The sequence below is a fragment of the Myripristis murdjan genome, chromosome 19 (genome assembly GCF_902150065.1).
Source record: "Myripristis murdjan chromosome 19, fMyrMur1.1, whole genome shotgun sequence".
NCBI classification, from domain to species: Eukaryota; Metazoa; Chordata; class Actinopteri; order Holocentriformes; family Holocentridae; genus Myripristis; species Myripristis murdjan.
This window is the reverse complement of record NC_043998.1, coordinates 8,362,458-8,381,028: the sequence shown is the minus strand read 5'-3', so window position 1 is coordinate 8,381,028 and position 18,571 is coordinate 8,362,458. Positions and strand designations below refer to the sequence as shown.

At 40.0% G+C, this 18,571-nt stretch overlaps 1 protein-coding gene across 1 annotated transcript in view; it reads left to right on the top strand.

The window, feature by feature from the left end:
• The window catches only part of ccdc186 (coiled-coil domain-containing protein 186), a 36,830-nt gene that overhangs the window by 10,212 nt on the left and 8,047 nt on the right, over positions 1-18,571 (top strand). Inside the window, exons 7-14 of the mRNA XM_030077097.1 lie at positions 541-645; positions 2,202-2,300; positions 4,179-4,265; positions 4,382-4,524; positions 5,839-6,094; positions 6,420-6,609; positions 10,591-10,671; positions 12,861-13,089. Coding sequence (XP_029932957.1) covers positions 541-645; positions 2,202-2,300; positions 4,179-4,265; positions 4,382-4,524; positions 5,839-6,094; positions 6,420-6,609; positions 10,591-10,671; positions 12,861-13,089 — 1,190 coding nt within the window. The remainder of the gene's footprint in view (positions 1-540; positions 646-2,201; positions 2,301-4,178; positions 4,266-4,381; positions 4,525-5,838; positions 6,095-6,419; positions 6,610-10,590; positions 10,672-12,860; positions 13,090-18,571) is intronic.

Genomic DNA, 18,571 nt, shown 5'->3' with positions numbered 1-18,571 from the left:
GATGTAGATGTTTATTCAGGAGCTGAGTGAAATGGGGTGTAGGTGGCACAGTAATGACTCTGCAAGGAAATTTCCATTAACTGGGCATTGCAGTTATTTTGGAAAATGTTTGTTGCAAAATATTGCTTAATGGGTTATTATTGTGCATGTTTATTTTTAAATGTAACAGGGCCGTTTTAAATTGCCTCCAAGGAAGCATTGTAGACACACAACTTCGACTCATTAATCGCACTAAAGATAAGAGCAGAAATTCATATGGTGCTCAAGCCTGCAGGAGCTGTGTGTGTGTGTTGCTTTGTAGGCGCTTGTGCGGTTGCTGTATGTGCGCCTGTGTGCCTGTGTTTGTTTGTATCTGCTTGTTCAAAGGAAAAAAAGTCGCAAAACAACAACTTTTGACATAACTAGTGTTTTGGTTTAACTCTGACTTGGCTTTGAAGAGGCATACCCTTTAGCTGTAGCATGATTTAAATTTCTCGTTGTACCAATCTCTGAAATCCAGTATGCACTACCACGGTGTGTGTTGTGTGTGTCTGTGTGCAGGAGACTAAAGACAAGCTGAGGGAGACTACATCCAAACTGGCCCAGGCCAAAGAAGAGACTGAACAGATCCGCAAGAATTGCCAGGACATGATTCGTACATACCAGGTGTGTGACATAGAAGTGTTAGTGTGAGCAAAATGGAGAATGTGTGTCAGAGAAAGACTGTTGGTGTGTGTGTTTTGTTGTGTACATGTGTTCATTTGTGTGTACTGAGTGAAGGATGGACAGCTGCATCTATTTAATGGCAATATCCCACTTTGTGTTCCAGTCAAAATTCTGTGTGAGGTCAACAAAGATAAACTAGTTCTAAAAATCTTCTAAAAATTAGACCATGTCCCCACAGTGTAATGGTTATAGATCTACCCTCAGACCATTGTTCTGTGTCATTCCCTCTCTTTCTCTCAGTCCATTCCATCTCTCTCTGCTGACAAGTAAAGGCAAAACGCAAAAGTGCACCTATGATACGAAATTATTAATTTGCTGTCTCTACAAAGGCAAAGTGGTGTTCCAGTTGCTCTTTATAGGAGGAAGTTGGTTTTGTTCTGACAGGAACACACTGATTGGATGCTGGCCTGCATTGTTTTTTGATTGGGATTCAGAATTACAGATGAAATCGCCCCCTTGGTGGATGTTTTTGTAAGGGCTGCTTAGTTGTGGTAAGTCAGGACAACTCAGATTTTGAAAAGTGTTTCCACTTGGAGTTGTCTGATGAAAGTAGCAGTTTTCCTCTTTACCTTAGGATGGTAGCAAAGAGCTGCCTGGTTTTCCTCTTTGTGGTGATCTGAGGCCATGGTTTACTAGTGGTGGGGTTATCACAGCAGGATGATGACTGCCAATAGTTAGAGATAAAACATTAATCACATTGTAGATAAAAGTCTTTATTCTTATTTCCCATATGAGCATTTTTAATGCAATAACACATTTAAAGAAGAAACTGCAGCCAACACAAAAACACTGGTACCCGGGCTGGAGATCTTGTTGAACCAAAACCAAAAAGCCTCTACTAGAAAACATCATTCTGTTTTCTTTTTTTACCTCTTGCTTTCATTATTGTCTCTTTCACTTCATTTGCCCCTGCCTCTCCCTGTTTGTCTCTCTCTCTCTCTCTCTCTCTCTCTCTCTCTCTCTCTCTCTCTCTCTCTCCCTCTCTCCTGCATTCCTGCCTCTCTTCTGCTCTGCCCTGTCTCTGTGTACCATATCAATCTTTTTTATGGCATGCAGTACATGGTAGGTGGGACATTATTTCACTGTGGCGGCATCTGTTTCTTTCTGTTTATGGACTCATTCTTGTGAACATAATAACTCAAGAGCAGTATATGAGGTTTTATACTTATCATACAACATATTCCCCTTATAGAATAAATGATATGGTTAGATTTCGGGGCACCTTACTGCATAAAGTTACATTTTATTGAGGCAAAACTGATTTTCTTGAGACTAAAATATCTACTTAATGTTTTATTAATACTGTTCATATGTTGTTGGAACACAGCCCTATTCACACTGAAATATTTGCCAATTATCACATTAATGAGCTTACATTATGATCTCATTAGCATAGCTGGTAATGTTTATTATATCAAGGTGGCAGGGTATGGCAGGACATTAGGCAGTTCAGGTGTCTCTTTTTGTAATGCATATGTTCCCCCTTGGTCTTCCAGGAATCAGAAGAGATCAAGTCCAATGAGCTGGATGCTAAACTGAGGGAGACCAAAGGAGAGCTGGAGAAACACAAGCAGGAGCAAACAGACCAACTAGAGGTACCGTAAACACACACACTTTCTCTCATTCCCTTGTTCGCTCATGCGCTCACACAGAGTTAAGGCTGGGGCTGCCAGTGGCCATCCAATTTTAATCTTGATTATCTAAAATGTGAAGCTAGGCAGCAAAAGCGTAAACATGAATTGTCAGCAGGCCTGCCGACTGTCTGAACAACTTTGCTCTACTTCATTCAACTTCAGCTACACTCCACATCTATTTTTAGCCCTGTGACAGTCCACCAGACTGCCAATGCCAAATTTATCAGTAAGGGGAGTCGGACATTAATTCCGAATTCTAAACACTCAGCTTTGCCAAGTCATTATCCACTTTTTATTGATAGTCTTGATGCTAGGTCTCCTAGTAAAAAGGTTTATTTTTAGCTGTTTTCATCACATTGAGAGAGGTGATATTGGCTTAACTACAAGTGAATAACAAACTGGCACACAAGCACTCCAGGCAGACACATATACACCCAGGCGCAGAAATGGACCCCATCCAAACACAATGGCCTGTTTTTCTCTCTGCCCAGTTCTAAGGGGAATCACACTTTAAAAATAAATGGCCTAGAAATAATCAATATGATGCTGTGCATTTCAACAGCAGCTCTGAAGACATCTCCCATTTCCCCCACCATCACGCCACAGACTGGTTCGTTTATCCAATGACCCATTTCCATCGCAATCTGATGCAATATATGTTAAATGCCCATTTCTGATCATTCGGGAAGATTGTATTAAGTACATTGGTTATCGTCTAAGACTCCAAAATTGGAGTCCTTGATGGTAAACAAAGATGTTGCACAGATGAGGAATAAAATGCCTATGTCTAATTTAATATGTGCTATACCTCATTATTAACACCACTCTGACACAGATGAGTCATGAATAAATTAAATTAAATGGTTGATGAGATACCATTGCCATGGTCACGCCATCATTACTGTTGACACTGACCTTGAAACAGGGAATAGGAACTTAGGAAGTGGAATACATAGGGCTGCATTTCTCTAGCCAGGAATGCTACTAAAGAAAGTTAACCCCCATAGTACCAGTTGTAGTGTTGCTGAATTTATTTTTTGTATATTTGATTATAAATCTATTTGATAGAGTTTCCAAGCCATACCTTAAGCTCACAAAACAGTATGGGGTGATGGTCTTTTTGGCTTGCTGCCCATGCTCCCTGAATTTCTTTTTCCGTGTGTCTGATTGCGATATAACTTTTTGATCTGTTTGATTGCTTTTGGCTTCAGAATTGAAAAACCGCACTCATAGAAGCAGCGATAATGATGCTGGTGTCCAGTATGGGCTGATACCATAATACTTGATCAATAGCATGTAACATGCTGCTGAATGATCTATTGTGAAGATAAGCATTTTTGTCCATTAATCCCTAAACTAATACTTTAAATCTATCCTGGCAACCATTCTTATTTTGTGGGGTAATTATTTTGGTGCAAGCATGGTTATTGACTATTGTACCACAACACAGATTTTCATTGCAACTTGTATTGACTAATACATTTTTGCTTTTCAAAGAGTGGAGAGACAGAAAAGATGGGATGAAACAGTAGTTAGCTTAGTTTTTACATGTATAATAAATGTATAAATTCACTGTGGAACGCATTCAGCAGACTGTAGCACAAGGATTGTCAGGCAGCTCATCTTCAATGAAATGCTGCAACTGTACGATTTTTCAGTTGAAATTTCAACACATGCCATATGTGAAGTGGGATTAAAGAGTAAGTAGTAGAATAAGAGTTATGAATCTGATTGGAAACCAAACCAAACCAAAATTTTAGTTGTCAAAATCAGTACTGGCAGGGATCCTGTTTACTTGACCAAATGAAGATCTAATGTAGAACTTGATTCAACTGGCAGGTGCATCGAGTAAAGGCCAAAGAACTGGAAGACCTGAAGAGGAGTTACAAAGAGGGCATGGATGAGCTCACAACCCTTCGCACCAAGGTTTGTTATCGAACTAAAGATCTGCACTTGTGAGTGTATTTACACTTACAAATGAAATCGGCATCTTGCACCTCTCTTCACCAGAATAAGTGTGTATATGTGTTTGGGTTGTCCAGTTGAAATGTCTGGAGGAGGAGCGTCCACGCTGGGAGGATGAGCTGAGCAAGTACAGAGAGATCATTAACAGGCAGAAGGCTGAGATTGGCCGACAGAGAGACAAACTGGGAGAAATCACCACACTCGAGGAGCAGCATGAGCGGTATGCATACACACTGTCAAACAGCTCATACAGTATGTCCACACAGGCACATTAAAATGCCAAATTAATGAGAGTCCACACATGCATGTTGTAGGGGAAGCACTACCAGTCCATACCAAGCCCATACTCAAAAAAAAAATCACCAGTTCTCTTGACATCAGTGGGCCTTTGGCCATGCAGCTGACCACATCTAGCTCTGAATAATTCCCAGTTCAGTCGGTCTTTGGTCTCTGATATGGAGATGGAACCATCCATGCCACTTCTGTGATCAGGCCTGTGATGGACGAAGGCTTGTGTTGTAGTATGAGGGGCCCTTACAGCTCTTCTTTGATCCACCCGTCTCCAGCTCTCACACCGGTGGATTTATCAGTCACTCTTTATCAGTGTTCTCTCTAACCAGTGGTTGGCATGCTACAGATGATATGAAATTACGTTCATATTAAATTGTTCATTTGTAGATTGGCTGATTGTAAATTTGCATGATGATGCATACTAACAGAGGCAGTGGCACTGTAACCCTCAATAGCTTGAGAACCATGTTAAATTGTACAGTATAATTCGTTCTAAGCAGCCTTATAATGCAATATGCATAATGTATGCATAATGAAATTAACCACTAATATTTCATATGCTTAATAAGCCAAGCTTTTTGTTGCATGTGTAAACTTGCAGGACAGTTCCTAGTTCTCCTGTTGGAGCATTTGTGTTACCATCTAAACATAATTGTTTTTTGATAGTGCTAAGAAGGCTGTAATATTGTTTTTGTTTCTTGCTTCTCAAATACCTTATCACAGCATTAAAGAGAAGGTTAAGGGCAAATATAAAGGGGTATAGAGGGAATTTATAAGAAACGGTTATGACGTTCCCCGTGTGTGTGTGTGTGTGTGTGTGTGTGTGCGCGCCTCTGCTGTACAATTTGGGGAGCAGTGCTGTATTTGAATACCTACATGAAGTGGCTGTGTGTAAATAAATATCGAGATTATATACAATTCAAATGAAATTGTACACAGAAAAATGTTATATTTACATCTTGGATTTTTACGTTTTACTTAGTAAGTAATTTATCAATTCTAGTGACATCCGTCTCTCATATACCCTGTAAATGATATTGTGCTACATATTTATCACTACCATTTTTGTCTGTACTTGCATACATAATTGTCTGTATGTCACATGTGCAAGATGGTAAGCTTGTGGTTAACGGCAAACTGTCTCATTAGAGTTGCTGTCTTTGCTAATGCAGTTGAATGTACAATGGTACTACAGTCAAATATGCGTGTGTTTATTTATTTATTTATTTATTTAATCTCTCAGTGACGAGCAAGAGGTTGCTTCTCTTCGTGAGGAGGTGGATAGTCTGACCAGCCAGATAGGTGACCTCCAGCGTGACATACAAGGCAGCAGGGAGCGTGAAGCTGAGTTACTGGGCTTTACTGAGAAGCTGAGCAGCAAAAATGCCCAGCTCCAATCAGAGAGCAATGGGCTGCAGGCTCAGCTGGACCAGCTGACCAGCAGATCCACAGAGCTCCAGGCTCAGCTTGAGGAGACCAACACACTCCTAGAGGACAAGGTGAGGCACTAGGGAACTGCCAGTATTCATTTTGGCCTTTTTCAAATTGAGTGGAGGTGCTGTTCCTCTTACATCCGCGTATACCTATGTATTGTATAAAATACAGTGTCTGTTGAAATGTATATATTTGTACATCACGTAGTAGTGATTTTCTGGCTTGATAGTCAAAAAATGACCAAAGAATTAATTCATAAACTAATTGTGTGCTAAGATTTTCAACTTAATCACACAATTTGCCAGCCTGATTGGAACAAGCAACCAATACTGAACTGGCTTACCTGACAGTCCTACATCCGTTTCATCCCTAACTCCATCACTCTTGCAGGTCCAGCAGTTGAAGCAGGAGGAGATGCTGCGACAGCAGGAGGTGCAGGGCCTGCAGGAGGAGCGGACAGCACTGCAGAGGGAGGTGGCCCATCTGAAAACCCGTGTGGATGAGCTGAGGGATGAGCTTGTGACTCAGAAAAGGAAGCAAGCTGCCAACATCAAAGACCTGACAAAACAGCTAACACAAGGTTAGGAAACCACGTTATATTTCTGTGGCTTGAATGTGGTTAGGAATTTAACTTATTATCATAACATGTAGATAGCAGATAGTCACGAATCTACCCCTCTGGCACAAAATAGCTTGGGTAAAAATAGAAAAGCAGACGTTCAATGGTGCACACACCTTCATGCATCATTAATAGTATTATGCATCAGCTAAACAACTAGCAGCAAGTCCCACGGCTGGGAAGGTCAGGACCAGCATTGCCTTCCTGAGGAACAATTGGCTTGCAGGAGGAATAGGCAGCTCTACAGACGGATGTGCCTCATTTGAAAATCTGTGTGGTTGAGCATCAAGATCGCCTTCCCACTGAGCACCCGCATTTTGGACAGCTGTTTAAAGGAGTGTCTAAATGTTTATATATCTTGGCTAATTTTAGGCTACACAGGGTTTATAACTGAATATTTAATAAACATCTGTGTTTTAGACTACATTGCAGGGCAAAAATAAAGGATTGCCTTGCACATATGAACTTCTTACAGTGTTAAAATATGTGATAAATAAAATATATTTACTGCTGGGTCTAAAACTGGGCTCTACATAGCCAGAGTTGTGCTGGGACCTGGGTTATATGAGAACTAATGTGTAGACAAGACATTTAAATGACATCTAGTGCTCAGTGGGTTAATTTACCAAGCACAGTAGATGTGCATGGAATTTAACCTGATTAATTGTTATTTACACATTACAAGTCATTTACACAGTTAACACACAGATTCAGGACCACACACACACAGAGTGCAAACAACATGTACAGTGCGCGAGCAGATTAGAAATAAATTCTCTACAAATATACCTATTAAGCCAGAGAACTGCTCAGTTGTAATAATACTGCTATATTATGTAGCAGCGTTGGCGTAATCATAGACGCACAGTTTGATAAATAGGAAAAGATGCGTAAATAGCAGAGGTACAAAATATAGCTGCATTGATTGATAGACGTCCTGAATAACTTGGTGTCCATGTACAGATTCTCAGTCATTCTGTCAGTCAGGGATGATTGTGTGTGGTGTGCGCCTACACGTGTGTGCAAACGTGAGAGCATGTTCGGCAGTGTAGGGACTGATGTGGGGCTCAGACTGAAGGGCTGATTACGGAGGGTGATTGCTGGATGAAACAGTTGCGGTGGCGAATGGTGTGGGCAGTGATGTGGAACGGTTTTCTGGAGGCAAGGACGTCAAACATGTGGTTGCCTGAATTTGTGGGGTTGGCAGCCGTCTAAACTGTTCGCTGTTAGAGTGACATACTGCATTCTTGCCTCAGAGACGGAGGAAGCAGAGCCATACCTTCAAAACAGAGTCCATCAATTACAGCTATCACAGCTGTGTCCAAGTACTCAAACTTGTTGATGTAGTTCAGTTTGTATTGGATCTTGGGGTGGATTTGTCCTTTAACTAACACTTAACTAAGACTGTTAAAAACAGCTGTTGGTAAAGAAGCTTTCATTTCTGGCTGCATTTGGTGTTTGGTTGTGTAGTTTTGCATTCCTATGGATAAAGGACCAAATGTAGATGAGATGCCACATAGACATACATGAAGCACAGCCACAGCTCAGATTCAGTTTAATACAATTAAACTCGGTTTAATTACAGAAGATTTTTCAGCTGCAGTAAATATCAACATCATATATACAGTTTTGGTGTCAGCTCCTCAAAGAATCCAAAGACAAAAACTGATAGAACAAGGGCTGTTTCTAGTATTGTCATTTTACACTGATGTTCAGTGGTCCCACAGGGAGAAATAGTACATTGTAGAAGAGGAACAGATGCCACTTTCTCCATCAACAGGAACATTAATAGACCATAATGCCGTGCAACCACAAGACAGTTTGTGGTCTAAGCAAGGGCCACTGCTTCCTTTTTCCTGACTAGAAAAACTTGTCATCTTGCTACACTATACTATCACTACTGTGCTCTCCACCTACATGCGTTGATTATAGCCAGGCACATTCAGGCATGCTCTCAGGGGTTAGTCAAAAGTCATTCTGGGAAATACAGGGGATCAATAAACGGAGCAGAAGTAAAGTAGTCAGTGTAAGGGAAAGTGGATTCATCAAAAGGTTAAAGTAACAGCACTGTGTTGTGTTACAGAATAACTCCTGGCACACATGATTGATCAAACAGTGCAGTTTTCCTTGTAATATTTGTGTAATGCAATTACTCTGTATGTAAGCCTTCATCAACCCTAACCTGCATACACAAGCTTTCTTAACATGTATGGTAACACAAATCAGTGGTCACTTTCAACCTTACCAGGCAACACATCAGATGCTGTGCTGGGTTTCTTAAAAAATAATAAAATGAAATAAAATAATAAAAAAGGAAATAAAATACGAATATAAAATAATAAGACATAAAATCAATACTAAAATTATGACAAATCACAAAAATCAAACATCATACCAGGAAAGAAGCACAGCATGAAAAACACATACAGAATATACATCTAGTGAGTGAGAACAGGAAGGTTCGCGCGCAGGTTTATAAAGGTACATTTTGAGCAGATATTTGAATGAGTCAACAGACCTAATGGTCTGATTCAGAAAAAGTAATCAGAAAAGCAGATGATATGTATGAATGTTGCATTCTGAATAACCTACACTCTGACATTTACTTACATAGAATTGTATAAAAAAAATTGTCAATCCTTTGCCCTAGAGAGTGATCATTGTGGTTTCAGTAATTGTTATTCATGTAACCAAACCCATAGCAGGACTTGCCACAAATCAAAATAACAGATTGCCCAGTTCCCATCATCTGCTTTCATTGGTTTGTTCATATTTAAACTTTTAACAGGGTTAGACCTGTACCTATGACCGAGGGCAAGTCACTCAGGCAGACTGAGAGGAGAGGATACAGAGTGGGTAAGAGCAAGGGAGCACACAGCTAGGTTCAATGTTTGGAGAGCTATTGTTCTCATGCCAGTTTTTTTTTTTTTTTTTTTTTTTTTTCACTGTTCCATTCTTTGGACAGTCACACTGGCATGCATTTCAGGGCTGTTATCTTTCACATGGTTTGCATGCGTGATAGGTAAGACTTTTTCCTTGGGAGACCATGTGATCATTTACCACTGCTGCAGTGAGACTCCATTACGCCAGTATAATCATTTTTGAGCCCTTATCTATCCAGGGAAGGTTTGCTGAGCATGCACTCTTCTCAACAACATCCTGCATGATGCAGGGCGCCGCTTATTTATTCAGTTAGGCACATTCACACCTGGGAGATGCACAGTAAACTCATTGAGTTAAATCAATTAATTAGGCTTAGGTTGGAAGCTCTCTTTGTATTCTTATGGGTGTCTGAATCATTTATGCATGGCTACAGTGTGTTTGTATGCTGTAATTTCAGCCAGTGTTGTCTGATACTTAGCTCACACCGGCCCCCTCCAGGTGTAATTGCCTGGCAAGCAAAACTATGAGGGTAGGCAGGGTGAAAAAAATACAGGCTGTCTGGAACAGGCTTTGAAGGTGTACAGTTAGAGGCATGTAATGCACAGCTGTGGGCAATTTGTTTGAGGAAAGCTGGAACAATTGGGATCAAGGGAACAAGAAGCTGACTGGATTTTTTTTTTTTTTTTTTGTATTCATTTGCCACAACGTTTCTATTTTCTAAGTTCTGTTAATATGTAACTGTAAATATGTTAACCTAAAATGAATTGATGAATATTTACAGAAAAGGCGGTTAAATTCCCTACATTCTTACTATTTTGAAAGCAGTGTGGCCAACATAATTAATATCTTCAGTAATATCCTGTACTTATGTGACCAATCTTTTTTCCCCCAGGCTGTGTCACATCTTTCCAGTTGTGTTTTCATTGGAATTGTTCTCTCCCAGTTATTCTCTCCAGTTAACAATTCATGACTCTCTCTCTCTCTCCCTCTCTCCCTCTCTCACTCTCTTGCTCTTGTTCTCTCTCCGCTCTCTGTCTTACTCTGTCCCTCTCCCTGCAGCTCGAAAGAAACTGGAGCAGGTTGAGAATGGGGGCTGTGACCGTGATGCTAGTAGTATGGGCAGTCGCTCCAGTTCCTCAGGTACGTCTTCAGTACCAGCAGAATGTCCAAAGGGAATCAATTTTTAGTTTATCCTATTCCTGTGTTTGTAGCATTCCTATTTGGGATACCACAAATATGCCCCATGGCCACCTTTTCAATGGGTTTTCTCTCCAGAGAAGCAAACACCTTTATATAGCTATCTATCACCAATCTCACAGTTGTGATACTGGTGTAAGATTTCAAAATGTACAAATCTTGAAACCATAGTTTGACATAATTCATTGCAAAAAACTGCAAATTCTTGGATTCCTTACTTAGGACAACACACTTGATGATGTATTTACTGAACATTTGCAGTGGTTTTAATGCAGTTGTCTGTACATCTAAGCACAAGTGCCAATTCCAATCTGCTGTGTCAGTGGTTAGAATAAATTTACTAAACCAAAATGTTTTACTTTGACCTATAATTTTGTGCCCTGTCCTATCTTCTCACTGTGATAAAGCCATGGCCTCTGTGTTGTTTGTTTAAAGGCACAACAGGTGAAGGAGACAACAAATGGGAGTGTTCAATCTGAAAATTGCTCTTTCAAACGTCAAAGGATGGGATTAAAATAAATTATATTTGCCAATTTGCCAAGTCACGTGTCGTCTCCTGGGCTCTGGCTCATACCAGCAGATGGTGGCAGCTACATTGGGGATATCACAGTCTGCTCTCTCCCATGTGCAATATTAAAACAGCTTGCCATACATGCGCACTTTGCACTTCTATTGTGCTACAGGTACTCTTATGGCACAATTGCTGCTGACTTGATTTGCATAAGTGGTCTTAATAAATTACTAACTAAACTAGAGACAGCTACTCTTGTTAAGTGTTCGAGCATGGTAGTAATTAGTGCACCTATTAATAAATAAGGTCCGTAGTGTTTTGTCTGGTGAACACAGTTGTCACTAACACCCTTTTTATACTTGGTTTTTACATGCATTTTGGGTGATCCAAGCGCAAGTGGACAGCCGCGACACATTGCTGTTCACACCTGTCTTCTTCACTCGTCTCGAAAGTGTCTTACCTGACCACTTGTGTTTGGATTTTGTTACTGCCTATATCACATCAGGACACATTACCTTGCAACAAATAATACATGGTCAAATGTGTCCCAGACCACAGTTAACATAAGGTTAGGAAACCAGGTCACAATGCTTCTTTGTGGACGTTTACATTTGTATTTAGCACTGTCTTGTTGTGATCTGATCACCCAAAACACATGTTGAAACCAGGTATAAACAAAGTCTAAGATACGGCTTAACCAGAAAACCTGCTGGTTTGGTTACTGAGGAACACAGTTGTCATCTTTGTCAAAATACAGCTTTTTATTTCCCACGGTCCCACTGGACAATTGGAGTGCACAGCTACAGTGAAGGCTGATGCATTTTGCAGCTGAAGTGAAGAAGAGTCTTATCCACCTAGCTTTTTGATTCAGCAATTAGCATATCAAAGTGATCTCAAAGCATGTTATTTAATGGATAATGCATACTACAATCTGAAAGTATACCCTCTTATTAGATTGCATTATTCCTCAAAATCCCATCATCATCTTGTCTAGCACTTAAACAGTTTCTGCTTAACCGTTCAGTCATGCTCCGCACACAGATGACTGTAACAGACATAAATATGCTTCAACAGTTAACAACTAAGCTTTACCAATTAATAACAATTAATAACCAATTAATAATCAATGCCAACTTATCATAGCTGGTAAAAATAAAAATGAACACAAGGCTGCTAACCTTTATGTGTTTTTAATCTTTGAATATTGTAACATAGAAATTACCCTGTATTGTCATGATGAAGAGCGCATTGTCCTTCATTTGATTCTGAATGCTCACACAAACTTGCAAAAATACACTTCTAACAAACGTATTGGTCAAACCATGAACCTTATTCTTGAATATGTCACCAAATGTCTTGTTATTGAAGTTATACTGTTGTTTTTTTGTATGAAAAAATTGTGTTCAAGTGCTTACCTACACTAGTTAAATGATATCAAAAAAGTAAGGCGATGCACAGGTGATTTGTTGCTTGAAATTTTATGGAATATGTTGGCATGCAGCAATGCACACATTTTTCTTTCAGTTGCTTCCAACATCACGGTATCCTGAATGCTTAAAGTACATGAACAACAGACAAGTTTTCTAAACTAACCTCAGACTCCTTCCTATCAACTTCGCAGGTTCCCTGAATGCACGTCAAGGCGGCAGCAGTGGTCTTGAGGAGCGGTCACCAGAGAGCCAGTCAAGCCCTTCAGTGGTGGTTGTGGACAGCTTCCCAGAGGTGGACAAGGCCGTGCTTGTGGAGCGTATCGTCCGCCTGCAGAAGGCCTTGGCCCGCAAGCAGGAAAAAATTGAGTTCATGGAGGACCACATCAAACAACTGGTGGAGGAAATCCGCAAAAAGACCAAGTGAGTGGCACAGACCAAAGAACAGGGAGGAAAGGGAGAGAGATGACAAGATGCCCTCTGTGACTGAACCCCAAATCTGTGGATTTTTGGGGTGGTCATTGTCAGAATAACAGTTATGGACAAAAGGAATTTGGTCAAATGACAATAATCATCATATGAGTGCCTGAGGAAGGCTAATGTATTTCTAACTGCAACTCAAGATTAACTGCAACACCCCTAACCCCGGTCTTCAAATAACAAAGAATGATAAATAATGATCACACAAGAGAAGCCAACATTATACAAAAAGATGTTAGCCCATTATCAGCTTCAGAGAGAAAACACTGATTGATAGGTGCCACTTCATCATTGTTATTAGCTAGTCTAAGTGCTAAACTTTTTAGCAAGTATTGATCCAATGCATCATTTTTGCCAATCGGAGTACTGGGACTATTAGTTTGGGATCACCGGACAAAAATAATGGACATGCTAACAGTTCTCCTCTAAATTACATTGGAGAAAATACAGTTGCCTTATGTGATTTCTGCGTTACACAAGTCAAACATAACATGTCCTGGCAACAGGTTTTATCATTGTTCTGATTACACTACTATGATTTCAGATACTCTTCTATGAGCTGAGTATCTTAGGCCAATATTGACGTTCTATTCCTGAATTAATGAGATCGTAGTGTAATATTTTTGTTTGACATGTTGAGGCACACCTCCTCTCACTGTCTGGCACTCCAACACTGCCACTGACCTTGACAGGCAGTGTATGCCTACACTTGTATTTTATACCCTCCTCCACTTCTCTCTCTGTCTCTCCCTCCCTCTTCCTCTCTCTCTCTCTCTCTCTCTCTCTCTCTCTCTCTCTCTCTCTCTCTCTCTCTCTCTCTCATCTTCACATTCTTACTCACGCGCCCTGCTTCTCACTTGTGACAAACTTCTGTCAGAGCTATTTATAGTTGTGTCACTCAGGGGGGAGAAAATGCATCAGTATGGATCTTTAATGATGCCCCATCCATATTCATGGCCATCACCTAAACTAAAGAGGCAGTGTGGCAGGCATAAGGAATATCTTAATCACATCACAGCTTTTTTATCGTCTGGGTTGTGAAGACCAGGGAAGTGGTACAGATTGTGATACTAACAGCGGATATCAGCCAAAATCTCAGAAAAATGGTATCAGTATGAAAGTTTCCCAATACCAACGTCTCACAGCTAGAGCAGCTTGTAATGTGTTGGTCACACATGGAAAGATGTCTCTCTAATGGATAAAAATATTTATACTGTTCATTAAAATGCTGGATCTTCTTATCAGCTGCTGCTTCTTATCAGCTTATATTGGCTTGGTAAAAAGTATTAGTTGGGCAGCAGCTTTTATGCTTGAAGTTGCACAGTGATTTAATGATTTACCAAAAAGTCTGCTGTAACTAATATATCCTACTTGACTCTGCTTGAATCGCCTTCTCTTTCCTACATCTCATTTGTCTTAAAAACTTGGATTGAATCCATTTGTCTCAACCTACATTCATGAGTTAAAATTGAGGACGAATCCCACGGTTGCTTGGCTTAATTTAGCTCTGTTAAATCTCGACTAAGCAGGGGGTGTTGCATTATCCCGAATGCGGATGGGAATTTGTCCTTTTTATCTCCCTGTTCCTATCCCTCAAGGACATCACAAGCGAAGGACTTGCCATAAGAAGGAAAGAGGTGATGTAAAAAGGGAGGGAGGTGTTGAAAGGAAAGCTAAGTGGGTCTTTGACAAAAGAGAGACCTTGGTCATTGATCATAAAAATTATAGGCCTCAAATACCACGCCTCAAATGGAAATGAATGATTTATACATGTAGTTTCAGCCCTCCGGTTAGATAGCAGGTATCAGATGTTTTCCCCTAATATTAAAAATAGCATACTAAGGGTTGTGATAGACATGTCAGAGACCCCATTATCTGCCCATTTGAGAAATAGAAGAATGTTACATTTCAGTGTCATGAGTTGGTGTGAGAGATACTTACTAAACCATTTCTTTATCTACCACTACCATTATTACCATTATCTTTAGGATTTTATTGATACTCCTACTCTTATTGATATTGCTTAATGGCTCTGCACTTTATCAATACTCTTATTGGGTCTTTTCTTTTTTTGTTCCTTACTTATTTGCACAAAAATTAAAAGACTAATCTAAATGGTTAGCTTTCATTTGTCATCTAATAGCTAAGCTTAAATGAACTCTGTAGGCTGCACCTGTGTAAAGTAGCTATGGCATACCTGCTGTAGATGAGGATGAGGATGGGTCTGTGAGGCAAGCAAAGCACATCACTGCACTTCTATACTATGCTTGCTCAGCAGATGATTTCATACTTTGCTAGTGTTGCCTCCCCTCCTCCAACTTCACAAGGGTTTCACTGCACTTATGCCAATGGAGACTATTGTCACCAACAGAAGTAAATGTACCCAGACCAGAATGCCATGACCTCTGTAGCTCTGCTGGAGTGATTGGTGTGTGTGTGTGTGTGTGTGTGTGTGTGTGTGTGTGTGTGCGTGCGTGTGAAAGAGAGAGAGTGATTTAGAATTCATGTTTTTGGGTTGCACATGAAATGGCCATATCGTCATATAAACAAAATTTCAACCGACCATATTCTAAAATTTGCATTTTTATCAACAAACTTTTAAGATTTAAACACAGTCAGTGACACTGATGCCATTCCAGGATGTCTCTTTCTCTGGAGAGCATCCTCTTCCATGTGACAGGGATCCAGTCAGTGGTAACTGGAAATGAGAGGCATGTAAGTGGCCTTGCAGGTTAATGGAAGCCACACCTGCTGACTGTGTTAAAATGTATAGCAGTATGACATGTCCTGTCAAGGTTATCTGGAATCTGTATCCCACGGTCCACCAAGGTTTGAATTTCCTTTGATGCTTTTGATTTCAGTTAGTGTGTGTAATCCAGTGCTTGGGATATTGTTATATGGATGATATAACACTTATAATCATGGTGATCTCAGGTGATAAAGTAGATCCATAATTTTTGGATTATGTGAATTCACATGTATTTAGATTGTAACTGAGAATTGCCTTTTATTTCATGGTTTGTTTCATTCTTCACTTGTGCAGTATTCAAGGTGATTTTGTTGGCTAAACATGGAAAGCTGTAGAGCGACACATAGGCGTGCATCTCTCTCTGCCTCTCCTCCCTCTGTCTTGCAACTTGTACAGGCTTTAGTGACCCTAAGAACTGGGCTTTGTAGTGTGGATCAACACATGATATCTGAACACTGTGTGTCCACACAGTTGCCTCTTTCGCCTCATGCATGCTTGACTTGCTGCCCAAGCTGCTCATGCTCTAGTTGTCATTGCTAAAGATGAGAATCATGCACACCAAAACAGTGATAACCCTTTGTCTCGCATATGTTATCTGTTACTCATCCCCTTGCCTTCCACCACTCCCCGCATGCCGGTCAGTCCACCCTACAGCCACACCTTTAATTTGTCATTTTTGTTTTTATTAAACACTGTCGTGATGGAACTGGGGTCCGAATATGGACCCTTACAAGGCTAGTTAGAGGTAAGTTTCATTGTATCTCTGTGTATGCTTGGATGTTAGTGTATGGGTGCCTGTGTGGGAGTAATTTGTGTTGGTGGCTTCTTTTGTAGTGCTTACATAGCTCATTTTATTTTTGCACCATAGATTTGGTTGCTTTGTTAGTTGCTAAAGCAGAAACTGGAGCAATTTTTTAGCAATAAAAGACAGATTTAGCAATATTTTGACATGCATAATGGACTGACTTCATGAAGCATTGAAGATAATAAGATGCAAGAAACATTACTGTACAATACTGTACATTGTTTATTTTATAATGCATGCAATGATCTTGAGTTTATCAGAGGGTTTTTTCTTTCCTAGTTGTCACCTGCATGGTTTTCTTAAGGTCAACATTTATTCAGTTGCACAATCTCATTCCAGTGTATTCATATCTTGGAGCAGCTAATGTCAGAGACTCATGACTTGTTTTTACACAAATTAAAAGTGTGTCACTTTTTGAAATGTAAACAAAAACTGGATACATTGGACACAACTGGTGACACTCTGTTTTGTTGCATAAATTTGAAGCACACACTCATTTAAAAATGCTCTAGCTTATTTAATAAAAGGCTGTTTCCTCCCCACCTTTAGAAAATGTATTATATGTATTTGTGATAATTGACAGTCGAGCAGAATAGACCGCTACACCTTTCTCCAGTGGTGATTGGCATCTCCAAAATTAAATTTTGTTATTTGCAAACCGCTTTTAATACAACACATTGTTCCAGATTTAATAACCGAAGAGCAAATAACATGAATACAAATAAACCTGTGAGAGAAAAAACACAATATGTGTTTGGAAACAGCCAAATAGAGTTCAGCATAAAAGACAATACAATACTCTCATAGAAGCAAATTGGATTGAACAGTAGATGTTTTTATCACCAAGTCCGCAGTGAAAGACCATCCTTTGTTAACCTCCAGAGCTTAATGTCAATTGGGACATTTAAAAATATGATCTTAAGCCATTTCTGTGAACCCAATTGTCTGGATTAAATCCATAGAGCCCTTAAACTTGAAATATTATGTAGCCGCACACATCAGATCTGTCCTTCACACTGCAGTGAACAAGGCCAGCACAGCACAGCATAGGGATGCTCCTATGGATGCAGTACACTTAGGGTTTTATGTAATTATTTTCCACCAATGCACTCTTGTTTTGTTTGTGGCCTTGTTTTAATTCTCACCCAGCCTTTTAACGGCTTGCTGATAATCATAATTATTACTATTATTATGTACATTAGCCATTTATCTCCAAGTTATCGAAACAATCGCTGTCTTCCTGTGACTTATCCACCAAGTATCTCTCTGCTTTTCCTAAACACCTCATCCTTATTCTTTGCAAGTCAAGTTGTCATCTGACTCGTTCTGATAAGAAGTCTGAAGAGAGGATTTTTACTGAGCTGAAATTTTGATGCAGCTCTGCTAGCAATCAGCAGCGCTCCTCTGGTCAGAGCTCATGCAGCACAGCTCCACAGCTCCACATCACTCTCATCACACATTTTAAGTTTGAAGTACTGTACATCCCTGTCAGTAGGAGGCTGAAGAGTGGTGGTGACCTCTTGCTCCTAGTTGGTGATTTAAGTATTGGTTGTGCTGTGGTTGGCTGGTTTTTCACCATTATCTGTTGGACAGTGCATTCATCTAGTGATATTTGCTCAACCCCAGAGAAATAAGTAGTCCAAAAAACAAAAATAAGGTTAGGTTTTGCACATTCCAGCCTTTATACATATGTTTTTTGTTTCTTTGACACCCACCTGGAAAAAGACCCTGAGCTAAGCATTATCACTCTTCCTGACAGTAGATAAGGACAGATTTAGGAAGAGTGTCGGTGTTTATTTCCCAGACTTCACACACAATTTTCGTACCCCTGAATCCTAGCCGTCCTTTTTACCTCGCTGCAGATTGCCTTG